Below are 26616 nucleotides of genomic sequence, written 5' to 3'. Positions count from 1 at the left end.
CCATCTCTCCCCTCCTGCCTGCCCTGCCCAGGACTTTGTCTCTGCTGCTGCTGCCGCCACCACCACCGCTGCCATCATGTGCGACTGTTTTCACCTGGCCTTTCCCAACTGGCACGCTGCCTCCTCAGGGACTGGTGGGCATCGCTCTCTGTGCTCTCTTTGTTCTGTATTTCCTCTCTCCATGACTTTGTCTGTGCTGTTTTCCCCTGAGCAATGCACCGAATCAGCAGCAGGGTTCAGTAGTGCAGTGGTGTGTGTGTTTGAGATGAAGACCGACAGTGAGCGAGTTTAAGGCAGCTGGTGCTGGTGCTGATGCTGAGTTGTGCTGCTGACCTGCAGTGAGTGCTGGGTGTGTCTGCAGAGAGCAGAGGAGTGTGAAGATGTCATCATAGAGGATGTCAGCCAGCTGTGTTTCCCTCCTGTGGTGTGTGTGAGAACAGGCTGAAAGGCAAACAGACTTGGTTACTGTGGCAGTTCAGCAAAGTAGAAATAAGGACTGCAGACATAGTAATAGAGGACAACTTCCTGGGGTAAAGATGAAACAAGCTACTGAAGTGTGGGGAAAAAAATTAGCAATAACTTCACGGGCAAATCCCTTGAATCAGTTTCACTGCAAGTTCTGAAAATGTAAGATGTTGAAAGCTATCAAACTCAACACGGTGCATACCCTACTGGTTCAAAACATCCCATTATGGATTTTCACAAATGTAAATGCAGGTTTTAAGAGAGGAAGACAGAAATTAGTTACAGCAAATCGATTCTCTGTGTTTACATTGAATGGATGTCGACACTGTATGCATACAGTTTAATATACTGCAATATGCTGTGTACACCGTGTAAGTAAACTATACCTGACCGCATTTGTGACCACGGAACATAGCTACGCAGTTTGTGTTGAACTTGATTACATTTACACAACATTTATGATGAAGCTTGAAATTATTCTGAGAAAACCAGATGTGCTAACATGTTTATTATGTTGTGCAAAGACACTAGGCTGAAACCAGGTCTTTGTGTGCAGTTTATTTGATTTCAGTGGATGTTTTCTGGTGCATGCGCAGCAGTTTTAAACTATTACTATTATTTTGATTAAGAAATTAGTAAGTCAAACAGTAAAATAGGCTTGAAAACTTGCTGCATCACCAACATGACATGTAGCTTGAATTTCCAGTGTCTCAATTAACTGCTTAGTTATACAAAATACAAGCCTTGGGAATAACACTGTGTTTGTTATTAGGGTTATCATAGTGTCATATGTCATATATACTGTGTTGGCTGATGTCTGGGCTAGGCAAGGAGGTCAATATGTGTTGTGTAGTAAATTATTAATTTAAAAATGGCAATGTTATTATGTCTCCACATTCCATTTAGCACAATTCTCATTTACCTCTGCTGCTACTATGACTTAACTCTGCCTCAAGATGTGGAAAGGCTTTGGGCCACACTCAAGGTCAGAGGAAAAGAGCATGATAAGGAGAGAGAGTGAGTGAGGAAGTAAGGCAGACAGGGTGGCTGATCTGTTCAACAGTGAAACGTAAAGCAGCTTTTCAATCAATATTACACTACTTGAAGAGTTTGCCTGCTATCACTCAGTGCTGGGCAGCTTTAGTAAAAACAGTCAGAGCATCAGCTGGGTGGGCGTAACTTTATTTTACAGTTTTACAACGGTTTGAGCAATTGGTATCCTAGAAACTTGGTACTGCTGTCACAAATTTCTCATGAACTTGCTCACTTTATTTAGTGTTTTCATATTTATTCAGTTTCCATACAGATGTCTGTTGTTTAGTGTATTACAGAATAGTTCAAATGCTGAGAATTAATTGTCATCAAACAGGTGAATTTAATTTTAAAACATGCTATTTCTCCAGACTGTTCTTACCCAGTTGTGGTCGATAAGTTACTGTCAGGGGACAAGTTTGCCTGTAATTTACATTTACTATCAGGCAATCAAGTTTTGCAACTAAATGATCACAGTGAAATCAGAGTCACTTGATGCTCCATGCACATCAGGTAAAACAAACACTGTGTTCAAGCATTAAACCCAGGTGTGGCTGCTGACCTCGTATAACTTAGCATCTGTGTGTTTTGCTGTAATTCCAGAGCTGTGACGAAACTCAGTGTAATTTAGCATCAGGTTCATAGATTGAAGGCATGTGCTTTTGCAGGCTCATGTTCATATAATCCATGCAGAAAATCAAATTCTGTTTTTTTCCTCTTCACTTAAATCCTATTATAATTTGGATCCAAACAAACTTCCTTCCAGTGAAAGGAGTTTGTGTCTGTCAAACAAAAAATAAGCAGAATCCAAATCCAAGAGCACAAATAATAAGATGTTTTACTGAGTTGAGTGAAGAGGGTGGCTTCAGGAAGCCTTCCAGGTGTTTTTCAACAGGGAACACAAACTGCAGCAGGTGGTTACACAAGAGATGAGCTGAGGGCAAACCACTAATAGGATTTTTATTTGTGAGTCAATAAACAAACTTATTTATATTTTAGGACTGCAGTTTTTGTTTTTGTAAGACCTTATGATTTATAGTGATGCCACCACAAGAAAGCGCCTACAGAGGTTCACTGTCACAGCATTGTGTTAGCACAGAGGACTTTACGTGTCCACATCAGTGTTGTCTGAGGCAGTCACTGCAGTTTGTAAACCTCATTCTTTGTCACATGAGCACCAACCCTCAGCCACACCCAAACCCAGAGTTGCACTTGCACTCAACTATGAATCATGCAGGATCTGCATCACAAAAGGCTTCAGCATCTACTGCTTGTGTTCATCTACTGCACCTGCAGAATATTGCTATTAAAACTAAATTGGTAGATTAGGCAGCAGCTTCTTGAACATTTATGATATCTAATCTATGATAAGTCAAACAGATAACAGCGTCCGAGTGATTTTATTTTGACAATTTTAGCCAGCAGTGAGTGTTGTTATCAAGGCCTCTGCAGCACCCACATGACAAATATTTGAGAAAGGAGGTTCTGTATGTGTGGTGCTAGTAGTTGGGGCAGGAATAATGGACATTCGTCTGTATGAAGTTCTCAATGGGACATGTCAAGCAGGGCTTAAAGCCTCCATAAACTCACTGTACACATGGATATCATGATTCACATATACAGCCGCTGTACTTCACATGGCATATGTCATTTTCAGCCCTGAGGGACCCAAGCACTCTGGTTACTTAATGAGTCAATGTAATTCTGTGCAGCTTAACTTCCTAAAGACAAACTGAACCATCAGTAGCTCCACTTTACTCCTCTGGACAAACACGATGATCAGTGAACCAGGTGTCTGAAACATGAACATCTATACAATTATTGATAATATACCAGATCATGATGCAGCTATAAACTGCTTCAAAACAAGATGGAAATTTTCTAATGACTTGGACCACAGCTGTTAGGCTTCAATGCTCATATCTCTGCAAGACCTTACCTTAATGCTGCACTTTTCAGTGTCTGTCTACCAATTTACTGTATCTAAGTGTGTTTGTTGTGGCTGAAATATTTAGAAACTGTGCTTCACTTTCTGCACAGGAGATTTTGACCTGTTAGCATTTCGAAGAACACATTTAACATTTGCAAGTTTGATCTGCAAGCAGATTGATGTTAAAAGTGTGTATGTCTACATGACCTGGACCAAGTAGCTAATTAATGAATTGACTCACAGAAAATAATTTGCAACTATTTTTTTAACCTTGAAAAATACTGAAAAATACTCAGGTTCCAATGGAACCGTTTTCAATGGAAAAATCTGCAGATTGTCTTTGTAATAGATCACAGTGACCTGAATATCAGACAAAACCTCTGACATCACCTTTAGTTCTAGGAAGTTGTGATTGGTATTTTCCCACCATTTTCTGACAGTTTAAAGTCCTATTGATTCATTCATTAATCAGTAATGAAAATAATAGTTGCAGCTATGTAGTCCTCCTTGTGTGTAATATTCAGATGTGAAGGTCAAATTGAAAATAGACTTTACATGACCAATCAAAACAAATTCATCACTCCTGAAATTCTCAATGGTTTTCATTACAACAACTATATGTAGAGAGAGCCTGCAGCCATGCTAGTGGCTCTCTGAGTACCTTCAACACTTTCTTGCTAACATGCTCACAGTGCATTGACAACATGATGATGTGAAGCAAGTTTACCATGTTCACCATCACAGTTTAGCCTGTTAGCAACACTAACATTTATCTGGACTAACAACAAAATATAGCTGAGGTTTTACCAAGACGTTTATGTCCTAAACAATTTTCATTACATTAGAAAATAGACTGTTAATAATTAAGATCTTGTTAAGGTATCCTCGAAAAGTAAATGATTTGTGTAATTAACAAATACACCCTGTTTAAGGAATCTTATATCAATAGAGCGATCAGATATGATCTGTTTATTTTCAAAACTAAGGAAGTGCAAACAGTTACATCTCTAAAGCAGGTTCGCCATGAGGCCCTTTTGAAAACACTTTAAACATTTTGGGAGTGACAAGTCCAGCCAAGGTATACAGAAACTGCAACCTCAAAGTGCCCCACCTCCTTTGGCCATCTGTGACTGAACCAATCTTTTTAGCCACTTTAACAGTCACACTCACACCAGGAATGTCTAAGTGCTTTTTTTAACGACGTGTTATTAACACCTTGGTTTATTTCCAGGAGCTAAACAAACAGCAGCAGCAGGTAGGTGAGCTGTTCGATTCCACAAAATGAGCAAAAATTACTAAATTCCTGGCATGTTTTTGTTCATCAAACCTGGGCTGAAGAAGAAGGCTGGTGGTGACTCTATGAAAAAGATCCATACAACACAGGAGTAAGCATAGGCAGAAGTAAAGGCTTTTGATTATTATGTTTCTCAACATGTCTAGACTGTGGTGTGTTTACTCAGGCAGCGTCTGCAGTGTGAATCTTCTTGTCTGTCAGATATTTCTAATCAGAGTAATATGAATCTTTGATGGCATTTCAGGTTTTTTTTATTTTAGAGCTATAATTTTATTTTATCTTTAATGCTCAACCTTGGGGCAGTAAGCGCCCTGATATAGTGGGAGGTTTTATACCATCAGTCTCTTGCCTTAACTGTCTTATAATGCACTTAAGAGCTCTTCACATGATATACGCTAATGTAAGGCAGTGGGTGGGTTGTCAATATTAGTTGAGACAGTACAGTCCTTCAGTATATAATTTTGAATTATATCATTTTAAATTGCTTTAATGTTTTTAAATCCAAAAATCCAAAAAGTTTTGCATCAGGTATTTTCCACTAAAAGGACAGAACAAAGTTTGTTTGCTTGGTTGTGGTACATTGTGGTAGCTCATTTGATACAGAGCTAGATTTTAACAACAGCCAAAACAGAATCATTCCACTTGTGGAGCGGATTATATCCTGTCTGATGCATTAGCTCAGTAAACCACTTCACACCACAAAATCTTTTATCACACAGGCTACAGAAGAGATTCATCAACTGCTCAAAAGCCAGAAACCTTTTCTTTCTCAGTGTTGAGTACAACTGCATTCATTTAGAATCACTTTACACTTTTAACTTTTGATAAATGCCCCCTTGATGATATGAATTTTTTAACTGAGGATCTAAAACCACAGAAAAGGTTTAAATTTAGATCATGCAACAATATTTCTACACCGTCAAGCCTTATTTGATGCTAATCTACATTATAAATTTGAATTTCTAGTGTTTATCCCAAATGTTACTGCTAACAAATAGACTAAACCCCTAAATATGGATGGTGATCTAATCGAACTTTCAAAACAACCTGAATACAGGGGTATTTTAAAATTGAGTCAAATTAAATAGAAATCAGAGTGAGTAATAATCTGACTAAGATTGATTTGGAGTCACACTTTTCCATTACAACAGCCTTGAAGAGCTGAGAGGAGAGGCTGCAGAGTCTAATCTGTGGGTCGATACAGTGGATCACTTAATAGACGAAGGAGCAGCAGGTCCCTGGGGGAATTTATTGCCAGGAAAAATCCGAAATAGTCTCATCATCGGCTCCAGTGTCTCCCTGAGCCTCAAAACAAGTTCCAGGAGTCAGACAGGGTGGAAACTTCACCTTACTACTGCAGATAAACAGCAGCGTCTAACCTGTGTTTAAATTTGTGCAGTTTCATTGCATTCATTTATTCATGCAATAAAAATTTAGGAATCATCTGACTGAAGCTACAGAGTGTTCTTATCACACTAGTATAATACAGTAAAAGAATTTTAGTGATTTGGTACTTAACTGTGTTAAAAGCAGTTTATTTGCTGTGTTTGTAAATGTATAGAAGTGGTTATTTTATAGATGCCTTTCTACAAACCTATGGTTTGAATTTATGATTACAGTATAGGACTTTGATTAGAAGTCTGTCACTATTACTATTAAAATGACCAAATGCATTTCCCTTTTAGCTACGTGTCATGGGGCAACATATTTCTGACATGTTGCTCACTTTCATATGCAGAATGTGGAGCAATGAAGATCTGCTTGTGACAATATTTAACAGCATGTCATATCAGACGTTAACAATGATTATTTTTTTTATTTTTTTTTTTGTAAGTAGGACCTGGTCGAAGACTGAGAGCACCAGAGCCTGGTACAGAGGACGATTCGGTGAGTGACTCCCCCGTGACGGAAAATGAAAATAAATTTATAGTTTCCTTTTTTAATTTCTAATAAATCACTAAAGGTTTTGGGTTTGTCTGTTAACATTTTAGCATATTAACTGTTTTATCAATTTATTATGTGTAATATTTAACTTTTTCCTGTTTTCCATAATTTCCCCAAACATTAATTGAGCATATCAAACTACAATTTGTTGGATGGTACCTTCTCAAAGTTCTGTAACATTTTTAGGACTTTCTCTTTTATATACTGATTTATTCATATTTGAAACTGATTATAAAAATGTGTGAAAAAATCTGAAATGACATTCTTCATGCATGTATTGTAACAGAGGCCCAGAGTTAGTATCCTAATATGTGTAATTAGCTTCTTAAAAACTCCACTGCATATTGGCATGCCATATTAGCATTAATCACAGCAAGACGGGGGTGAACACAAATTCATTAGCATTGGCACTAGATGAAAATTGAAGGATCACAAAAGTTATTAGGATTTGTCTTCTAGAGATTATTAAAGTCTGTATCACATTATATGATGGCACAGATAATTATTTTTGCTAATTAACTCTAGTTCACTCTTGTGTTAGGCTGAAAGATGTGCCAACATTGTCATCCATGTCCAATAATGTGATAATAGTTAATGGTTAACAGTTACACAGCCAGTCTGTGCTGCCTTTGGCACAGCAAGGTGTTATCACACTATCTGTGAGCCAGTTTTCTCCAAACCTTTGTTGTCCATGGATGAGTTTTAGAATTAAAGAGTGTTTCAGGTGGCTAAGGAAGAGGAGATGTTGTTCAGACAGATAAAACTGCCGTCATGTCGTTTCAGAATGATAACAACAACTGTGTTGGGAATAAACTGCGTAACTTTTTGTGTTAACTGACCTCATGTCCACGCAGGTATGTGACGAGCCATCTCAGTTCACAGAGGGAGAGAGGCCACGCCCTCAAGGATCGTCCCCCATCGAGGAATATCCTGAAAGTGAAAAATACACAGAAAGTGACCAAGAGGTGAAAAATTATTAAATTATCCCCCTCCATTAATTTGTTCTTCTCCCAGTGACACTCTCATTATGGGCAGCTTGGCTTTAATAGAGATTTATCTTGATCTTGGACTGACATGTGGATATCAATACTTTGGGTTTTTGGCTCTTAAACACAGTGTTATCCTTGATATCCATTGACAAATGTGTGTTGCTGAGTGAAAGAAAAAATTAAATGCATTAAAAGCACAACATTGCATAGACAAAAAAAACTGCCCAGTCCACAGTGTGTGATTTGTCTCTGTTTTTCTTTTAGTGTGACACAGAGCATGACCCACACCTCAAAAGTGGAAGTGGAAAGAAAACAAAAAAGTCTGGTCTTGGGTCCATGTTTGAAAAGCGCTCGACTCCAAAAATGAGTAAACTGAAGGTGAGACATTCCCACCTTGTCTTCTCTGTACTCTGAGAATACCAAGCTAAAGGTAAATTGATAATAATTTGTATTTGAATGTGATGGCAGGAGGTTCACAGCCCTGAGTCTGGGGTAATAGTGAAAACAGCCAAAGATGGAAATGCAGAGGGACTAATTTATGGAGGAGGAGGGAAAGACGGGATCTTCATTAAGGAAGTGGTGCCAGAGTCACCCGCCTCAAAAAATCTGAAAGTAAAAGAAGGTAAGCCAGTAGGTGGAAATAAAAAACAAAAAGTGACAAGGAAAGCTAAAATGCTCTAACCAGGAGATGGTATACTTCAAAATTTCAGAATTTTACAAATATCAACAGCCAGTGAAAAATAAAGATGCTAAAGACTAAGTACTAACACTGTCTGTACTGTCTGTCCGTACTGTACAAATATCACTATCTTCACTAAAGAAACTTCAAGAGCAAAGGCTAATGACTAATCACTAATGACTAAGTCCCTCTAAAATATTTTGCTTTTGTTCCTGCAGGTGATCAGATTCTGAGCGCCACTGTATATTTTGACAATGTGTCTTACGAAGATGCCATTCAGATTCTGGAGCATGCTCAGGCTTACAAAGTGAAGCTCTGCTTGAAACGCAAGCCGCACATCACGGAGGCTGAATCTGCCATTGAATCTGATATTATCCCTGTAACTATTTTTAAATTTTCTGCAATTTCTGGTGTAAGGACTTTTGGAGTCAAAACTGACGTTTTGTATTTCTGTTGCTCAACAGGAGGAGGAGCGCTACGTTCCAGAGATGAGGGAGCAAGGAAAAACCAAAAGGCGTGGGGATGCCCGTATTTCATGGCCCAAGTTCCCTTCCTTTGCAAAAGGACGAAAGTCCCATTTTTCAAGGTCCCATAGTTCCTCAGAGGCTGATGAACAGAGAAAGTTAGAGCTTAGCCCAACCACAAGTGACACAGAGTCACCAATAAAATCCCAGGATGCTCTCAAAGGCAAAAAGAGGCACAAAACAAAGCTTTCTGTTTTAACAAAGAGAGGCCGCATTAGCTCATCTGAAGACCAGGACACAGATGCACCGACAACTGGACAGATCAGTGATGACATTCACGAAACAGCAGACATGCTTTCACCTGAATATCCAGAAAGCCAGTTGGAAGAAACACCAGAAGTCTATGTGACAGAGGACCGAAAAGACTTAAGACTTCAGCAAGATGATCAAAAACTAACTGAACCTCAAACTGTTCAACACAAAGTGGAACTTATCAGTATAGCCAGCACCTTGAAAACAGAAGATCTAACTGTGACTCTGGGAGATCAGGGAAGCTCCTCTGGTATCATGTCCTCTAATGAGAATAAAAAGAAAAAAGAACGATCTGAACTGAAAGTAAAAATTCTGGGAAAGGATAAATCACACAAGAAAGATGGCAAACCGAAATCCTCACCAAAAAGGTTAAAAACGCTAGGGGCAAGTATTGAAATAGCAGCTCAACCTGATAATGAAAAATCAGATGTCATCCCAAGTTTGGAGTCACACATAGAACTAAAGGGTGACGAACTAGTACGTGATGTTAATACTCAACTAATTAGCAGTGAGACTTCAAGGTTACCACAGGTGGAACTTATATCTGACGTCAAATTCATGCAAGGTGAAGAAAAAGGAAAGAAAGGCATGGACATTAAATATAAAAAAGAAGTAAAGTCAGGTCCAACATTCAAACTGCCTAAAACAGGTTTGAGTGACATTTCCACTGAGGAAATTATACAAAAAATGAACATAAATGGCGATGAAGAATGCACGACTAAAAATGAGCAGCTTACAAGTGAGGGTGTAGAGGTGAAAGAAGATCCTTATGATAGACTGTCAAAGCGCAGCCTGACCAGAATGAAACTTCCCAAACGTGAAGACATTGAGATTCCAGGCATGGAAGACACATCTAAGAGGACGAAAGCCAAAAGAATTAAAGAACCTAAAGGTGTTTTTACAGGACATTATGAAGAAATTCAACCAGAAACTGTACAACTGTCAATTGATGTTGACAGTGTGAAAGAGGCAGTGTCAAAATTGCCTGGATTTAGACTGCCTAAGGTTGACACATCTGGTGTGCCTATTCCTGATGAAATTACTGTGATAGATGCAAATGCACAAAGAATATCAGTGAAGACGCCTACTAAAGTTGTAGATACTAAAACAAAACATGACTCACTTCTCACAAAGTTTGACATAACTGCATCTCCTGAAAGCTCCAAGACTACAATCAAGCTACCAAAGATCACACCTGCTGATTTGACCTCAGACGAAACTCTAATGGAAACCAAGGTAGATTTACGAAAAACCAAAAAGGCATACAAAAGTAAACCTAAACAAAGTGACAAAGAGATCAAAACTGAGGTCTATAAAAAAGATATTACAATACCTGGTAAAGAAGGTGCAGAAGAAGTAGCTATTCTTAAGGCACAAGAAAATGAGAATACACAAGGTCCAATGGACATTGCATCTGGATATGAATCAGTAACTACACTGAGACAAAAAGAATCAGATAAAAAATCCAGGAAGGCAACAATTATAATGCCTAGCTTTGAAATTGCAAAACCAGACATAAGAATCCCTGACATTGGAATTGACTTGCCAAAACAAACTGAACAAAAAGGACATGCACTGGAAGGAGAAAGGGCCGCATTGCTCCAAGAAGTAAAAACATCAAAAACTGAATCAAGGAAAAGCAAACAGCAGATTGGAGTGACATCTGACATCAAAATGCCTGAAATTGACAGTATTGAATACATTGATTCAGAAGGTGATACATCAGCCAAAACAGTTTTTGACATTAATTTTGATGCTGCAAAACCAAAGTCTGACATCTTCTTTCCAGGGTTCAGAAGTGAAGTCATAGATACTGGAACTCAGGAGCACAGAGACAAAGTACCAAAATTTGAAAGAGTTTCACCAGGTATCAATATGAATGCACTTGATGCAGAAACAATCACTGCTGGGACTGACACGATAGCACTTGAAAGAGACAGAAAGGCAAGTAAATTTAAAACGACAAGTCTTGATATTTCCATTCCAAAGGTTAAAGGACCTAAAACTGATTTAAGCTGTTCAAAGAAAGATATATATATCACTATTCCAGACAGTAAAGCAAACATAAATCTCCCATATGTCCCTGATGTAGACATTAATCTGGAAAACATATATGGTAAAGCTGCAGTCACTCTCCCAGATGCCCCTAAGGTTGACGTTAGTCTTGGAAGTGTGGATGTTTCTGTTCCAGACCATGGCATAGAAGTTGAAAAGCATGAATTGGAAATCAAACCTCTAAAGGCTGAAGGGGAACTTGATGTTCAAGGAAGCAAGTTCAAAATGCCAAGGTTTGGTATCAAAATGCCAAAAATAAAAGGGCCTGAATTTGATTTCAGCTCGTCCAAGAAAGATGTAGATGTCACACTACCAGAGGCTAAAGCTGAAGTCACACTCCCAGATGCCCCTAAGGTTGACATTAGTCTTGGAAGTGTGGATGTTTCTATTCCAGACCATGGCATAGAAGTTGAAAAGTCCGAATTGGAAATCAAACCTCTAAAGGCTGAGGGGGAACTTGATGTTCAAGGAAGCAAATTCAAAATGCCAAGGTTTGGTATAAAAATGCCAAAAATGAAAGGGCCTGAATTTGATTTAAGTTTGTCCAAGAAAGATGTAGATGTCACACTACCAGAGGCTAAAGCTGAAGTCACACTTCCAGATGCCCCTAAGGTTGACGTCAGTCTTGGAAAAGTGGATGTTTCTGTTCCAGATTATGAGGTGGAAGTTGAAAAGCCCAAATTGGAAATCAAACCTCTGAAGGCTGAGGGTGAACTTGATGTTCAAGGAAGCAGGTTCAAAATGCCAAAGTTTGGAATCTCCATGCCAAAAATAAAAGGGCCTGAATTTGATTTAAGTTTACCCAAGAAAGATGTAGATGTCACACTACCAGAGGCTAAAGCTGAAGTCACACTTCCAGATGCCCCTAAGGTTGACGTCAGTCTTGGAAAAGTGGATGTTTCAATTCCAGATTATGAGGTGGAAGTTGAAAAGCCCAAATTGGAAATCAAACCTCTGAAGGCTGAGGGTGAACTTGATGTTCAAGGAAGCAGGTTCAAAATGCCAAAGTTTGGTATCAAAATGCCAAAAATGAAAGGGCCTGAATTTGATTTAAGTTTGTCCAAGAAAGATGTAGATGTCACACTACCAGAGGCTAAAGCTGAAGTCACACTCCCAGATGCCCCTAAGGTTGACGTCAGTCTTGGAAAAGTGGATGTTTCTATTCCAGATTATGAGGTGGAAGTTGAAAAGCCTGAATTGGACATCAAATCTTTGAAGGCTGAAGGGGAACTTGATGTTCAAGGAAGCAGGTTCAAAATGCCAAAGTTTGGTATCAAAATGCCAAAAATGAAAGGGCCTGAATTTGATTTAAGCTTGTCCAAGAAAGATGTAGATGTCACACTACCAGAGACTAAAGCTGAAGTCACACTCCCAGAAGCCCCTAAGGTTGACGTCAGTCTTGGAAAAGTGGATGTTTCTATTCCAGATTATGAGGTGGAAGTTGAAAAATCCGAATTGGAACTCAAACCTCTAAAGGCTGAGGGGGAACTTGATGTTCAAGGAAGCAGGTTCAAAATGCCAAAGTTTGGTATCAAAATGCCAAAAATGAAAGGGCCTGAATTTGATTTAAGCTTGTCCAAGAAAGATGTAGATGTCACACTACCAGAGGCTAAAGCTGAAGTCACACTCCCAGATGCCCCTAAAGTTGACATTAGTCTTGGAAAAGTGGATGTTTCTATTCCAGAGTATGAGACAGAAGTTGAAAAGCCCAAATTGGAAATCAAACCTCTGAAGGCTGAGGGTGAACTTGATGTTCAAGGAAGCAGGTTCAAAATGCCAAAGTTTGGAATCTCCATGCCAAAAATAAAAGGGCCTGAATTTGATTTAAGTTTACCCAAGAAAGATGTAGATGTCACACTACCAGAGGCTAAAGCTGAAGTCACACTCCCACATGCCTCTAAGGTTGATGTTAGTCTTGGAAGTGTGGATGTTTCTATTCCAGATTATGAGGTGGAAGTTGAAAAGCCTGAATTGGACATCAAACCTCTGAAGGCTGAGGGGGAACTTGATGTTCAAGGAAGTAAGTTCAAAATGCCAAAGTTCGGTATCAAAATGCCAAAAATGAAAGGGCCTGAATTTGATTTAAGCTTGTCCAAGAAAGATGTAGATGTCACACTACCAGAGGCTAAAGCTGAAGTCACACTCCCAGATGCCCCTAAAGTTGACATTAGTCTTGGAAAAGTGGATGTTTCTATTCCAGAGTATGAGACAGAAGTTGAAAATCCCAAATTGGAAATCAAACCTCTGAAGGCTGAGGGGGAACTTGATGTTCAAGGAAGTAGGTTCAAAATGCCAAAGTTTGGAATCTCCATGCCAAAAATAAAAGGGCCTGAATTTGATTTAAGTTTACCCAAGAAAGATGTAGATGTCACACTACCAGAGGCTAAAGCTGAAGTCACACTTCCAGATGCCCCTAAGGTTGATGTCAGTCTTGGAAAAGTGGCTGTTTCTGTTCCAGATTATGAGGTGGAAGTTGAAAAGTCCGAATTGGAACTCAAACCTCTGAAGACTGAGGGTGAACTTGATGTTCAAGGAAGCAGGTTCAAAATGCCAAAGTTTGGTATCAAAATGCCAAAAATAAAAGGGCCTGAATTTGATTTAAGTTTGTCCAAGAAAGATGTAGATGTCACACTACCAGAGGCTAAAGCTGAAGTCACACTCCCAGATGCCCCTAAGGTTGACGTCAGTCTTGGAAAAGTGGATGTTTCTGTTCCAGATTATGAGGTGGAAGTTGAAAAGCCCAAATTGGAAATCAAACCTCTAAAGGCTGAGGGGGAACTTGATGTTCAAGGAAGCAAATTCAAAATGCCAAGGTTTGGTATCAAAATGCCAAAAATGAAAGGGCCTGAATTTGATTTAAGCTTGTCCAAGAAAGATGTAGATGTCACACTACCAGAGGCTAAAGCTGAAGTCACACTCCCAGATGCCCCTAAAGTTGACATTAGTCTTGGAAAAGTGGATGTTTCTGTTCCAGAGTATGAGACAGAAGTTGAAAAGCCCAAATTGGAAATCAAACCTCTGAAGGCTGAGGGTGAACTTGATGTTCAAGGAAGCAGGTTCAAAATGCCAAAGTTTGGAATCTCCATGCCAAAAATAAAAGGGCCTGAATTTGATTTAAGTTTACCCAAGAAAGATGTAGATGTCACACTACCAGAGGCTAAAGCTGAAGTCACACTCCCAGATGCCCCTAAGGTATACGTCAGTCTTGGAAAAGTAGATGTTTCTATACCAGATTATGAGGTGGAAGTTGAAAAGCCCAAATTGGAAATCAAACCTCTGAAGGCTGAAGGGGAACTTGATGTTCAAGGAAGCAGGTTCAAAATGCCAAAGTTTGGAATCTCCATGCCAAAAATAAAAGGCCCTGAATTTGATTTAAGTTTGTCCAAGAAAGATGTAGATGTCACACTACCAGAGGCTAAAGCTGAAGTCACACTCCCAGATGCCCCTAAAGTTGACATTAGTCTTGGAAGTGTGGATGTTTCTATTCCAGAGTATGAGACAGAAGTTGAAAAGCCCAAATTGGACATCAAACCTCTGAAGGCTGAGGGTGAACTTGATGTTCAAGGAAGCAGGTTCAAAATGCCAAAGTTTGGAATCTCCATGCCAAAAATAAAAGGGCCTGAATTTGATTTAAGTTTACCCAAGAAAGATGTAGATGTCACACTACCAGAGGCTAAAGCTGAAGTCACACTCCCAGATGCCCCTAAGGTTGACGTCAGTCTTGGAAAAGTGGATGTTTCTATTCCAGATTATGAGGTGGAAGTTGAAAAGTCCGAATTGGAACTCAAACCTCTAAAGGCTGAGGGGGAACTTGATGTTCAAGGACGCAAGTTCAAAATGCCAAAGTTTGGTATCAAAATGCCAAAAATGAAAGGGCCTGAATTTGATTTAAGCTTGTCCAAGAAAGATGTAGATGTCACACTACCAGAGGCTAAAGCTGAAGTCACACTCCCAGATGCCCCTAAGGTTGACATTAGTCTTGGAAAAGTGGATGTTTCTGTTCCAGATTATGAGGTGGAAGTTGAAAAGCCCAAATTGGAAATCAAACCTCTGAAGGCTGAGGGTGAACTTGATGTTCAAGGAAGTAAGTTCAAAATGCCAAAGTTTGGTATCAAAATGCCAAAAATGAAAGGGCCTGAATTTGATTTAAGTTTGTCCAAGAAAGATGTAGATGTCACACTACCAGAGGCTAAAGCTGAAGTCACACTCCCAGATGCCCCTAAGGTTGATGTCAGTCTTGGAAAAGTGGATGTTTCTGTTCCAGATTATGAGGTGGAAGTTGAAAAGCCCAAATTGGAAATCAAACCTCTGAAGGCTGAGGGTGAACTTGATGTTCAAGGAAGTAAGTTCAAAATGCCAAAGTTTGGTATCAAAATGCCAAAAATGAAAGGGCCTGAATTTGATTTAAGTTTGTCCAAGAAAGATGTAGATGTCACACTACCAGAGGCTAAAGCTGAAGTCACACTCCCAGATGCCCCTAAGGTTGACATTAGTCTTGGAAAAGTGGATGTTTCTGTTCCAGATTATGAGGTGGAAGTTGAAAAGCCCAAATTGGAAATCAAACCTCTGAAGGCTGAGGGTGAACTTGATGTTCAAGGAAGCAGGTTCAAAATGCCAAAGTTTGGAATATCCATGCCAAAAATAAAAGGGCCTGAATTTGATTTAAGCTTGTCCAAGAAAGATGTAGATGTCACACTACCAGAGGCTAAAGCTGAAGTCACACTCCCAGATGCCCCTAAGGTTGACGTCAGTCTTGGAAAAGTGGATGTTTCTGTTCCAGATTATGAGGTGGAAGTTGAAAAGCCCAAATTGGAAATCAAACCTCTGAAGGCTGAGGGGGAACTTGATGTTCAAGGAAGTAAGTTCAAAATGCCAAAGTTTGGTATCAAAATGCCAAAAATGAAAGGGCCTGAATTTGATTTAAGTTTGTCCAAGAAAGATGTAGATGTCACACTACCAGAGGCTAAAGCTGAAGTCACACTCCCAGATGCCCCTAAAGTTGACATTAGTCTTGGAAAAGTGGATGTTTCTATTCCAGAGTATGAGACAGAAGTTGAAAAGCCCAAATTGGAAATCAAACCTCTGAAGGCTGAGGGTGAACTTGATGTTCAAGGAAGCAGGTTCAAAATGCCAAAGTTTGGAATCTCCATGCCAAAAATAAAAGGGCCTGAATTTGATTTAAGTTTACCCAAGAAAGATGTAGATGTCACACTACCAGAGGCTAAAGCTGAAGTCACACTTCCAGATGCCCCTAAGGTTGATGTCAGTCTTGGAAAAGTGGATGTTTCTGTTCCAGATTATGAGGTGGAAGTTGAAAAGCCCAAATTGGAAATCAAACCTCTGAAGGCTGAGGGTGAACTTGATGTTCAAGGAAGTAAGTTCAAAATGCCAAAGTTTGGTATCAAAATGCCAAAAATGAAAGGGCCTGAATTTGATTTAAGTTTGTCCAAGAAAGATGTAGATGTCACACTACCAGAGGCTAAAGCTGAAGTCACACTCCCAGATGCCCCTAAAGTTGACATTAGTCTTGGAAAAGTGGATGTTTCTATTCCAGAGTATGAGACAGAAGTTGAAAAGCCCAAATTGGAAATCAAACCTCTGAAGGCTGAGGGTGAACTTGATGTTCAAGGAAGCAGGTTCAAAATGCCAAAGTTTGGAATCTCCATGCCAAAAATAAAAGGGCCTGAATTTGATTTAAGTTTACCCAAGAAAGATGTAGATGTCACACTACCAGAGGCTAAAGCTGAAGTCACACTCCCAGATGCCCCTAAGGTTGATGTCAGTCTTGGAAAAGTGGATGTTTCTGTTCCAGATTATGAGGTGGAAGTTGAAAAGCCCAAATTGGAAATCAAACCTCTGAAGGCTGAGGGTGAACTTGATGTTCAAGGAAGTAAGTTCAAAATGCCAAAGTTTGGTATCAAAATGCCAAAAATGAAAGGGCCTGAATTTGATTTAAGTTTGTCCAAGAAAGATGTAGATGTCACACTACCAGAGGCTAAAGCTGAAGTCACACTCCCAGATGCCCCTAAAGTTGACATTAGTCTTGGAAAAGTGGATGTTTCTATTCCAGAGTATGAGACAGAAGTTGAAAAGCCCAAATTGGAAATCAAACCTCTGAAGGCTGAGGGTGAACTTGATGTTCAAGGAAGCAGGTTCAAAATGCCAAAGTTTGGAATCTCCATGCCAAAAATAAAAGGGCCTGAATTTGATTTAAGTTTACCCAAGAAAGATGTAGATGTCACACTACCAGAGGCTAAAGCTGAAGTCACACTCCCAGATGCCCCTAAGGTTGATGTCAGTCTTGGAAAAGTGGATGTTTCTGTTCCAGATTATGAGGTGGAAGTTGAAAAGCCCAAATTGGAAATCAAACCTCTGAAGGCTGAGGGTGAACTTGATGTTCAAGGAAGCAGGTTCAAAATGCCAAAGTTTGGAATATCCATGCCAAAAATAAAAGGGCCTGAATTTGATTTAAGTTTACCCAAGAAAGATGTAGATGTCACACTACCAGAGGCTAAAGCTGAAGTCACACTCCCAGATGCCCCTAAGGTTGACGTCAGTCTTGGAAAAGTGGATGTTTCTATTCCAGATTATGAGGTGGAAGTTGAAAAGTCCGAATTGGAACTCAAACCTCTAAAGGCTGAGGGGGAACTTGATGTTCAAGGACGCAAGTTCAAAATGCCAAAGTTTGGTATCAAAATGCCAAAAATGAAAGGGCCTGAATTTGATTTAAGCTTGTCCAAGAAAGATGTAGATGTCACACTACCAGAGGCTAAAGCTGAAGTCACACTCCCAGATGCCCCTAAGGTTGACATTAGTCTTGGAAAAGTGGATGTTTCTGTTCCAGATTATGAGGTGGAAGTTGAAAAGCCCAAATTGGAAATCAAACCTCTGAAGGCTGAGGGTGAACTTGATGTTCAAGGAAGTAAGTTCAAAATGCCAAAGTTTGGTATCAAAATGCCAAAAATGAAAGGGCCTGAATTTGATTTAAGCTTGTCCAAGAAAGATGTAGATGTCACACTACCAGAGGCTAAAGCTGAAGTCACACTCCCAGATGCCCCTAAAGTTGACATTAGTCTTGGAAAAGTGGATGTTTCTATTCCAGAGTATGAGACAGAAGTTGAAAAGCCCAAATTGGAAATCAAACCTCTGAAGGCTGAGGGTGAACTTGATGTTCAAGGAAGCAGGTTCAAAATGCCAAAGTTTGGAATCTCCATGCCAAAAATAAAAGGGCCTGAATTTGATTTAAGTTTACCCAAGAAAGATGTAGATGTCACACTACCAGAGGCTAAAGCTGAAGTCACACTCCCAGATGCCCCTAAGGTTGATGTCAGTCTTGGAAAAGTGGATGTTTCTGTTCCAGATTATGAGGTGGAAGTTGAAAAGCCCAAATTGGAAATCAAACCTCTGAAGGCTGAGGGGGAACTTGATGTTCAAGGAAGTAAGTTCAAAATGCCAAAGTTTGGTATCAAAATGCCAAAAATGAAAGGGCCTGAATTTGATTTAAGTTTGTCCAAGAAAGATGTAGATGTCACACTACCAGAGGCTAAAGCTGAAGTCACACTCCCAGATGCCCCTAAAGTTGACATTAGTCTTGGAAAAGTGGATGTTTCTATTCCAGAGTATGAGACAGAAGTTGAAAAGCCCAAATTGGAAATCAAACCTCTGAAGGCTGAGGGTGAACTTGATGTTCAAGGAAGCAGGTTCAAAATGCCAAAGTTTGGAATCTCCATGCCAAAAATAAAAGGGCCTGAATTTGATTTAAGCTTGTCCAAGAAAGATGTAGATGTCACACTACCAGAGGCTAAAGCTGAAGTCACACTCCCAGATGCCCCTAAGGTTGATGTCAGTCTTGGAAAAGTGGATGTTTCTGTTCCAGATTATGAGGTGGAAGTTGAAAAGCCCAAATTGGAAATCAAACCTCTGAAGGCTGAGGGTGAACTTGATGTTCAAGGAAGTAAGTTCAAAATGCCAAAGTTTGGTATCAAAATGCCAAAAATGAAAGGGCCTGAATTTGATTTAAGTTTGTCCAAGAAAGATGTAGATGTCACACTACCAGAGGCTAAAGCTGAAGTCACACTCCCAGATGCCCCTAAAGTTGACATTAGTCTTGGAAAAGTGGATGTTTCTATTCCAGAGTATGAGACAGAAGTTGAAAAGCCCAAATTGGAAATCAAACCTCTGAAGGCTGAGGGTGAACTTGATGTTCAAGGAAGCAGGTTCAAAATGCCAAAGTTTGGAATCTCCATGCCAAAAATAAAAGGGCCTGAATTTGATTTAAGTTTACCCAAGAAAGATGTAGATGTCACACTACCAGAGGCTAAAGCTGAAGTCACACTCCCAGATGCCCCTAAGGTTGATGTCAGTCTTGGAAAAGTGGATGTTTCTGTTCCAGATTATGAGGTGGAAGTTGAAAAGCCCAAATTGGAAATCAAACCTCTGAAGGCTGAGGGGGAACTTGATGTTCAAGGAAGTAAGTTCAAAATGCCAAAGTTTGGTATCAAAATGCCAAAAATGAAAGGGCCTGAATTTGATTTAAGTTTGTCCAAGAAAGATGTAGATGTCACACTACCAGAGGCTAAAGCTGAAGTCACACTCCCAGATGCCCCTAAAGTTGACATTAGTCTTGGAAAAGTGGATGTTTCTATTCCAGAGTATGAGACAGAAGTTGAAAAGCCCAAATTGGAAATCAAACCTCTGAAGGCTGAGGGTGAACTTGATGTTCAAGGAAGCAGGTTCAAAATGCCAAAGTTTGGAATCTCCATGCCAAAAATAAAAGGGCCTGAATTTGATTTAAGTTTACCCAAGAAAGATGTAGATGTCACACTACCAGAGGCTAAAGCTGAAGTCACACTCCCAGATGCCCCTAAGGTTGATGTCAGTCTTGGAAAAGTGGATGTTTCTGTTCCAGATTATGAGGTGGAAGTTGAAAAGCCCAAATTGGAAATCAAACCTCTGAAGGCTGAGGGTGAACTTGATGTTCAAGGAAGTAAGTTCAAAATGCCAAAGTTTGGTATCAAAATGCCAAAAATGAAAGGGCCTGAATTTGATTTAAGCTTGTCCAAGAAAGATGTAGATGTCACACTACCAGAGGCTAAAGCTGAAGTCACACTCCCAGATGCCCCTAAGGTTGACGTCAGTCTTGGAAAAGTGGATGTTTCTGTTCCAGATTATGAGGTGGAAGTTGAAAAGCCCAAATTGGAAATCAAACCTCTGAAGGCTGAAGGGGAACTTTATGTTCAAGGAAGTAAATTTAAAATGCCAAAGTTTGGTATCAAAATGCCAAAAATGAAAGGGCCTGAATTTGATTTAAGCTTGTCCAAGAAAGATGTAGATGTCACACTACCAGAGGCTAAAGCTGAAGTCACACTCCCAGATGCCCCTAAAGTTGACATTAGTCTTGGAAAAGTGGATGTTTCTATTCCAGAGTATGAGACAGAAGTTGAAAAGCCCAAATTGGAAATCAAACCTCTGAAGGCTGAGGGTGAACTTGATGTTCAAGGAAGCAGGTTCAAAATGCCAAAGTTTGGGATCTCCATGCCAAAAATAAAAGGGCCTGAATTTGATTTAAGTTTACCCAAGAAAGATGTAGATGTCACACTACCAGAGGCTAAAGCTGAAGTCACACTCCCAGATGCCCCTAAGGTTGATGTCAGTCTTGGAAAAGTGGATGTTTCTGTTCCAGATTATGAGGTGGAAGTTGAAAAGCCCAAATTGGAAATCAAACCTCTGAAGGCTGAGGGTGAACTTGATGTTCAAGGAAGTAAGTTTAAAATGCCAAAGTTTGAAATCAAAATTCCTAAAGCAAAAGGGCCAGAAACTGACATGAGCTTACCAAATAAAGACATAGATGTCACATTACCAAAGACAAAAGTTGAGAGCAAACTCCCAGAAGCCCCTAAAATTGATGTCAGTCTTGGAAAAGCAGAAGTTTTGAGAGAGGCAAAAATGGAAGCTAAAAAGCCTGAAGTGCAAATCAAACCTTTCCAGGCTGAAACTGAACATGAACGACAAGGAGGAAAGTTCAAAATGCCAAAGTTTGGAATCTCCATGCCGAAAGTAAAAGGTCCTGATATTGATTTGAGCTTATCGAAGAAAGATATAGATGTGACTCTACCAGAAGCAAAAGCTGAGGTTAAGTTCCCAGAAGCACCTGAATCTACTGTGGATATGAAACCACCTGAGTGTGAAGCAGAAACAAATGTGCAAGGAAGCAAGTTTAAAATGTCAAAATTTGGAATCACAATGCCAAAAGTAAAAGGACCTGAAATTGATGTAAACATTTCAAAGAAAGATGTTGATGTGATAGTTCCAGAAGCCAAAGCTGAAGTTAAACTCCCAGATGCTAAAGTGGAGATTCAAGCTCATGAGACTGAAGCTCAGTTGGGGCATGGTAAAGGTTCACCTTCAAAATATAAACTGCCAACATTCAAATTACCTAAATTTGGAGTTGCCTCTCCAAATGTCAGTGTGGAGGTACCTGATAAGGACAAAACCATAAAAGCTGAAGGAGCTGGGTTGAAAATACCTAAGGAGAGCACTACAATTGCTATTTCAGCACAGAATACTGACATTGAGGGTCCGCCTCTGGATATGAAAATTACAGGAACTGAAGGTGAGGGAAAAGGAAGCAAGTTTAAAATGCCAAAGTTTGGAATTTCAGTGCCAAAAGTACAAGGGCCTGAAACTGATTTGAGCTTATCAAAGAAGGATCACAAAGCAGATGTCAACCTTCCTGATGTTGAACTAAACGAACCTTCTGCTAAACTGGAAATGAAAGCTCCTGAGATTGAATCTCAATTAAAAAGTAGTAAAGGATCACCATCCAAATTGAAATTGCCAACATTCAAATTTCCCAAATTTGGAGCTGCAACTGTCAGTGCAGAAGTACCTGAAATACACAAAGAAATCAAAGTTGACGGAACAGACATACACATATCTCTACCACACACAGATGTTGATGTACCAGAAGGTAAAGCAGAGGTCCATGCGCCAGAGGTTAAGGTCAAAGAGCTTTCGAGTGGTGCTGTGATAGAACAGCCAGGCGTTGAGATAGATGCAAAACTGAAAAAGCCAAAATTTTCATTGCCCAGGTTTTCTTTTTCAAAACCAGGTGTTAAGACCCCAGAAGTTGATGTCAGTCTTCAGGATGTGAATGTTGTAGCTCTCAAAGCAACAACTGAAGTAAAAACAGAAGAAGAAGAAATGAAATTGCCAGAGTTTGAAGCAAAAGTTGATGGGCAAGGAAGCAAGTTTAAAGTGCCAAAGTTTGGAATCATAATGCCAGGGTTCACTGTGCCTGAAACTGATTTAAGCTTGCCAAAGAAAGATGTGGATCTGACACTACCAGAAGCCAAAGATGAGGTCAAACTCAGTGCTGAAGTAGAAATAAAATCTCCTGAGATCAAAGATGTGACAAAGGATACAGGAGGATCACCATCAAAATTTAAAATGCCAACATTCAAGTTACCAAAATTTGGGGTTGGCACTCCAAGTGTCACTGATGAAATACCTGATATGGAAAAAGATGTGGAAATTGACAGAGCTGACATTAAAATCCCTGAAGAAGTTCTTGCACTTAACATTGCAACACCCAGAAGTGAAGGCCCATTAATAGATATAAAATCTGCAGGTACTGATCATGAAAGGAAAGGGAGCAAGTTTAAACTGCCAAGTCTTAGTTTTTCTGTGCCTCAAGTCAAAGGGCATGGCACTGATGTAACGTTATCTGAAGTCAAATTCCCTGATGTTGAACTTAAAGAACCTCCTTCTGAAGTGGAAATCAAAGCACCTGAGAGCAAAGTTATGACAAAGGATACAGAAGGATCACCATCAAAATTTAAAATGCCAACATTCAAATTGCCCAAATTTGGAGCTGCTACTCCACAGGTCAGTGTTGAAGGACCTAATGTGGACAAAGACATTACAGTGGAGGGAACAGATTTAAAAATACCAGATGCAAAAGCTGAAGTGAAACTTCCTGAGTTTGAAATCAAAGAGCCTGCAGGTTTGATTTTAGTATCACAGCCACCAATGACAGAGACTGATGCAAAGTTGAGAAAGACAAGTTGGACAATGCCAAAATTGTCATTTTCAAAGCCAAGCATTAAGGCCTCTGAGGCTGATGTTAACATTGACGACACAAAAGCAGACATTACACTACCAGAGGTCAAAACTGAAGTACATGGTCCAGGTATTGATATCACTGATTCTTCAAGTATTGTAGTCGAGGGGGCACCTACTACACTTGATGCCAAATTTAAAAAGACAAAGTTTTCATTACCCAAATTTTCATTTTCAAAGCAAAGTACGAAAGAGCACGAAGTTGAGGCCAGTTTTCCAGATACTGATGTTTCTATTCCAGGAGGAAGTGTGGAGGGTAAACAACCTGAAGTGGAACTTAAGCCACCAGAAGGTGATGTGGAATTAGATGCGCAGGAAAGCAAGTTTAAAATGCCGAGGTTTGGCATCTCAATGGCCAAAGTTAAAGGCCCTGAAATTGACATAACCTTACCAAAAACAGACGTAGATGTCACAGTATCAGAAGCAAAAGCTGAGGTCACACTGCCAGGTGTTGAAGTCAAAGAATCTGAAGGTGCCATTTCAGGAGCCAAAGAATCAACTAGTGAAGAAATTAAAGTTTCTGAGGTGGAAACTAAGTCAAAAGCTGTTAAAGGATCACCTTTAAAATTTCAAGTGCCAACACTGAAAATGCCCAAATTTGGAAGCTATGATGTCAACACAAATGCACCAGACACAGACAAAACTGAAGCTGAAACTGATGAAGCTAAACATACAGAATGTGTTGCTGTCAACATCAAAGTTCCAAGTGTTGATATTACAACAGATGTGTCTAAAGTAGCAATATCAGATTCGGAAACAGGAAAAACTGAGACTGAGACTGTGGGCCATGGATCTCCGAGTAAATTCAAACTACCATCATTTAAAATGCCAAAGCTGAGTTTCTCAAGATCCAAACCTGAAGATGAATATATCCCTGTTGGCACTGAAAGCAAAGAAGATCAGATAGATATGGATGCTGAAACTAAAGGAGAGAGTTCATCAGCAAAATTGCCTCTGGCATCATTTGGTGATATCCTCAAGAATATTGATGTTGAATTTGATGTTCCAAAAGTAGACAAAGTGGAAGAAAATCTAGACCCTGTCGACACTGAAAGAAAAGTTGATCAGCTAGATACAGACACTGAACTTAAAGCAGAGAGTAATTCAGCAAAATCAACTCTTGCATCATTTGGTGAGATTCTCAAGAATTTTGATGTTGAATTTGATGTTCCAAAGACAGACAAGATGGAAGAAAATCTTCAAACCTCAAACCAAGTCCATGAAACTGATGGCCCCAGTGAAAAGAAGCTAGAGGTGGAAGAAAAGGAAACAAAAACCAAGCAAGATATTACCAAAAGTCCTGAGAGGACAGGTTGGTTTAAATTCCCAAACTTTGGACTGTCCTCTCCATCAAAAACTACCGGAGCTTCTGAAAAAGAGAAGGATGAAAAGAGTCCAGGAGAGGAAACAAGAGATGAGGAAATAAGCCCCACCTGTTCTGTTCAATCATCAGAAGCCTTTGCTGATATTAGCTCCACGATGACAAGTGAGCATGGTGGCTTGTCCTTAGCTTCTCCTACTAAGGTAACTGTCAAATACTCTGATCCTAATGCTGCTACAGGACTTGGAGAGATGCACAGTAACATTATTACTTCAACCACAAGGACCGAGATGATCTCGGTTGAGCCCAACTTGCCTGAGAAAATCACTATTTTGTCATCTGGAATTTCATCTTCATCGGAAGAAACACTAAGGCTGCAATCTGGAAAAATACACGTCGTCACATCAAACATACAAGCAACCCCAGAAGCACATCATGCCAAGATACTAACTGCTGTCCAGGTCCAACCATCTGGAGGACTCCCCATAAAATCTGTGGATAACAAGGTGGGGTCATGGACTGTCGAAGACTCACAGAGCAGCAGGACCACTATCTTTGAGAAGCAGTTAGTTACGGAAACATCAAGTGAAAGAAGTGAAACAGTTGTTATAACAAAACAAATTACACATGTTTTTGACTCTTCTGAGCCCATCTCAGGTGAAACAGCCTCATCCATACAAAGGCTGAGAGACTCTGTGCACTCTGAGAAAATGAGGTTCTTTGATGGAGCTGAGAAGTGACCTAACATGATATAACCTATGTCTAAAGTACAATTATGTCTAAAGTAAAGTACTAACAGTGCAATCCCTGGCTGGTGGATTGTGAAATTCACTACTCAGTAATATGAGAGGAGACAGAAGCAACATGTTGGTAACTGGAAAAGGTTGTTTACATATAACTTACCAATCACAGGGAAGAATTTGTCAGTGCCCAGGAGTTAACTTCAGTCTCTGGTTGCATGTTCCTGACCTGTACAGAGATGGATTCATGAAATTCAAACTGAGAAGGTGATAACGCTGTTAATAAGCTGTTTAACTGAGTAGGCTTACTACAAAATATAACAGGTTTTCACCAAATATTTTCGCTTATTGTGATACTGAACTAAACGTAAACTATGTCAACTCTGTAATTTCATGGTTTTAATGTACAATATTAAGTTAGTTGTGCTCTTGCTTTACAAAATGATAATCAGCAGTGATTTGATGTAAAAATAGTTGAACCAGACTGTTGGGAAAAACCTATCCATATTACTGACATTCCAAAATATGTTTACAATAATTTCACTGTAAAGTTGACAATAGTAATAGTGCAGTATATGACAGAAAAATTAACATGAACATGTATCATCAAGATATTCCTGTTGCTGTAGCTAAAATGTAAAAAAAAAATGGCAATGCAAAGCTGAAATGAAATGCTTATGATAAAACACAGCAAATGTACTGCTGCAACTATATTTTTATTAATATTTTGCTACTTTAAACCTAGTTTGCTATGGTAAAAAAATATCAATAACGTGTTTTTTTCAGCATCTCTGTACAAAGTGGGGAATATTGAACTGGCTGTGTAAATAGCTTTTAATGACCTCTGGAGTTTTACTTGATTACTGCTCCTGTTTGTATTCTGATACGCTTTAACTCAACATGTTTGCAAAGTTATACACAATAAATAATACTACTGTACATGCAAAACTGTGTCTGAAGCTGATTATGTATTTTAAGTCATTAGTCTTTAAGCGTTTTGGCTTGTAAGCATTACTGATTAGTGGCATCTGATTTATGGAAACAGGTCAAAATGAAGACATTTTTTTAAGCTTTTTAATGCCATCAGGGTTAGTCAAAGTATTACTGGAAAACTCCACCATTACCTGCTGAAAAGCTGAACACTGTTGTGTAACTAAACAAGTAAACAAAGAAAAACCCAACAGATTTTTTAAATAGAATTAAAAGATATGGCAATATTGAAAAACACATGAAAATACACTGTACACTGTTAATTTGGACACTAGAGGGAG

The 26616-nt window shown here is 39.4% G+C and overlaps 2 protein-coding genes across 4 annotated transcripts in view; one reads left to right on the top strand and one right to left on the bottom strand.

Annotated features, from left to right (window-relative positions):
• The window catches only part of ahsa1b (AHA1, activator of heat shock protein ATPase homolog 1b), a 70571-nt gene that overhangs the window by 42339 nt on the left and 1616 nt on the right, over positions 1-26616 (bottom strand). For all 3 annotated transcript variants that reach the window (XM_026295019.1, XM_026294953.1, XM_026295184.2), the window contains exons 2-4: positions 25509-25574; positions 7505-7595; positions 334-441 (exon numbers count right to left, since the gene is read on the bottom strand). The gene's annotated coding sequence lies outside the window, so the exon portion shown is untranslated. The remainder of the gene's footprint in view (positions 1-333; positions 442-7504; positions 7596-25508; positions 25575-26616) is intronic.
• Positions 77-26293, top strand: LOC113123955 (neuroblast differentiation-associated protein AHNAK-like). Its single transcript, XM_033325019.1, has 13 exons — positions 77-134; positions 6559-6608; positions 7520-7630; positions 7919-8032; positions 8123-8276; positions 8552-8712; positions 8798-9787; positions 9866-11162; positions 11250-12176; positions 12333-12541; positions 12599-21308; positions 21483-24295; positions 24461-26293. Exons 1-13 carry the CDS (start codon positions 77-79, stop codon positions 25343-25345), a joined length of 16479 nt encoding a protein of 5492 aa, XP_033180910.1. The 3' UTR covers positions 25346-26293.

The sequence above is a fragment of the Mastacembelus armatus genome, chromosome 22, assembly GCF_900324485.2.
Source record: "Mastacembelus armatus chromosome 22, fMasArm1.2, whole genome shotgun sequence".
NCBI lineage: Eukaryota > Metazoa > Chordata > Actinopteri > Synbranchiformes > Mastacembelidae > Mastacembelus > Mastacembelus armatus.
The sequence above is the reverse complement of the archived record's forward strand: the minus strand, read 5'-3'. Positions and strand labels throughout refer to the sequence as shown.

Bases quoted from the DNA above. Each gene is read 5' to 3' on its own strand.
- LOC113123955 (XM_033325019.1), top strand. From the start codon at position 77: ATGTGCGACTGTTTTCACCTGGCCTTTCCCAACTGGCACGCTGCCTCC. The intron at 8,713-8,797 runs GTAACTATTTTT...GTTGCTCAACAG, and splicing joins TTGAATCTGATATTATCCCT to GAGGAGGAGCGCTACGTTCC. The intron at 12,177-12,332 runs GTATCAAAATGC...TTTCTATTCCAG, and splicing joins GTTCAAAATGCCAAAGTTTG to ATTATGAGGTGGAAGTTGAA.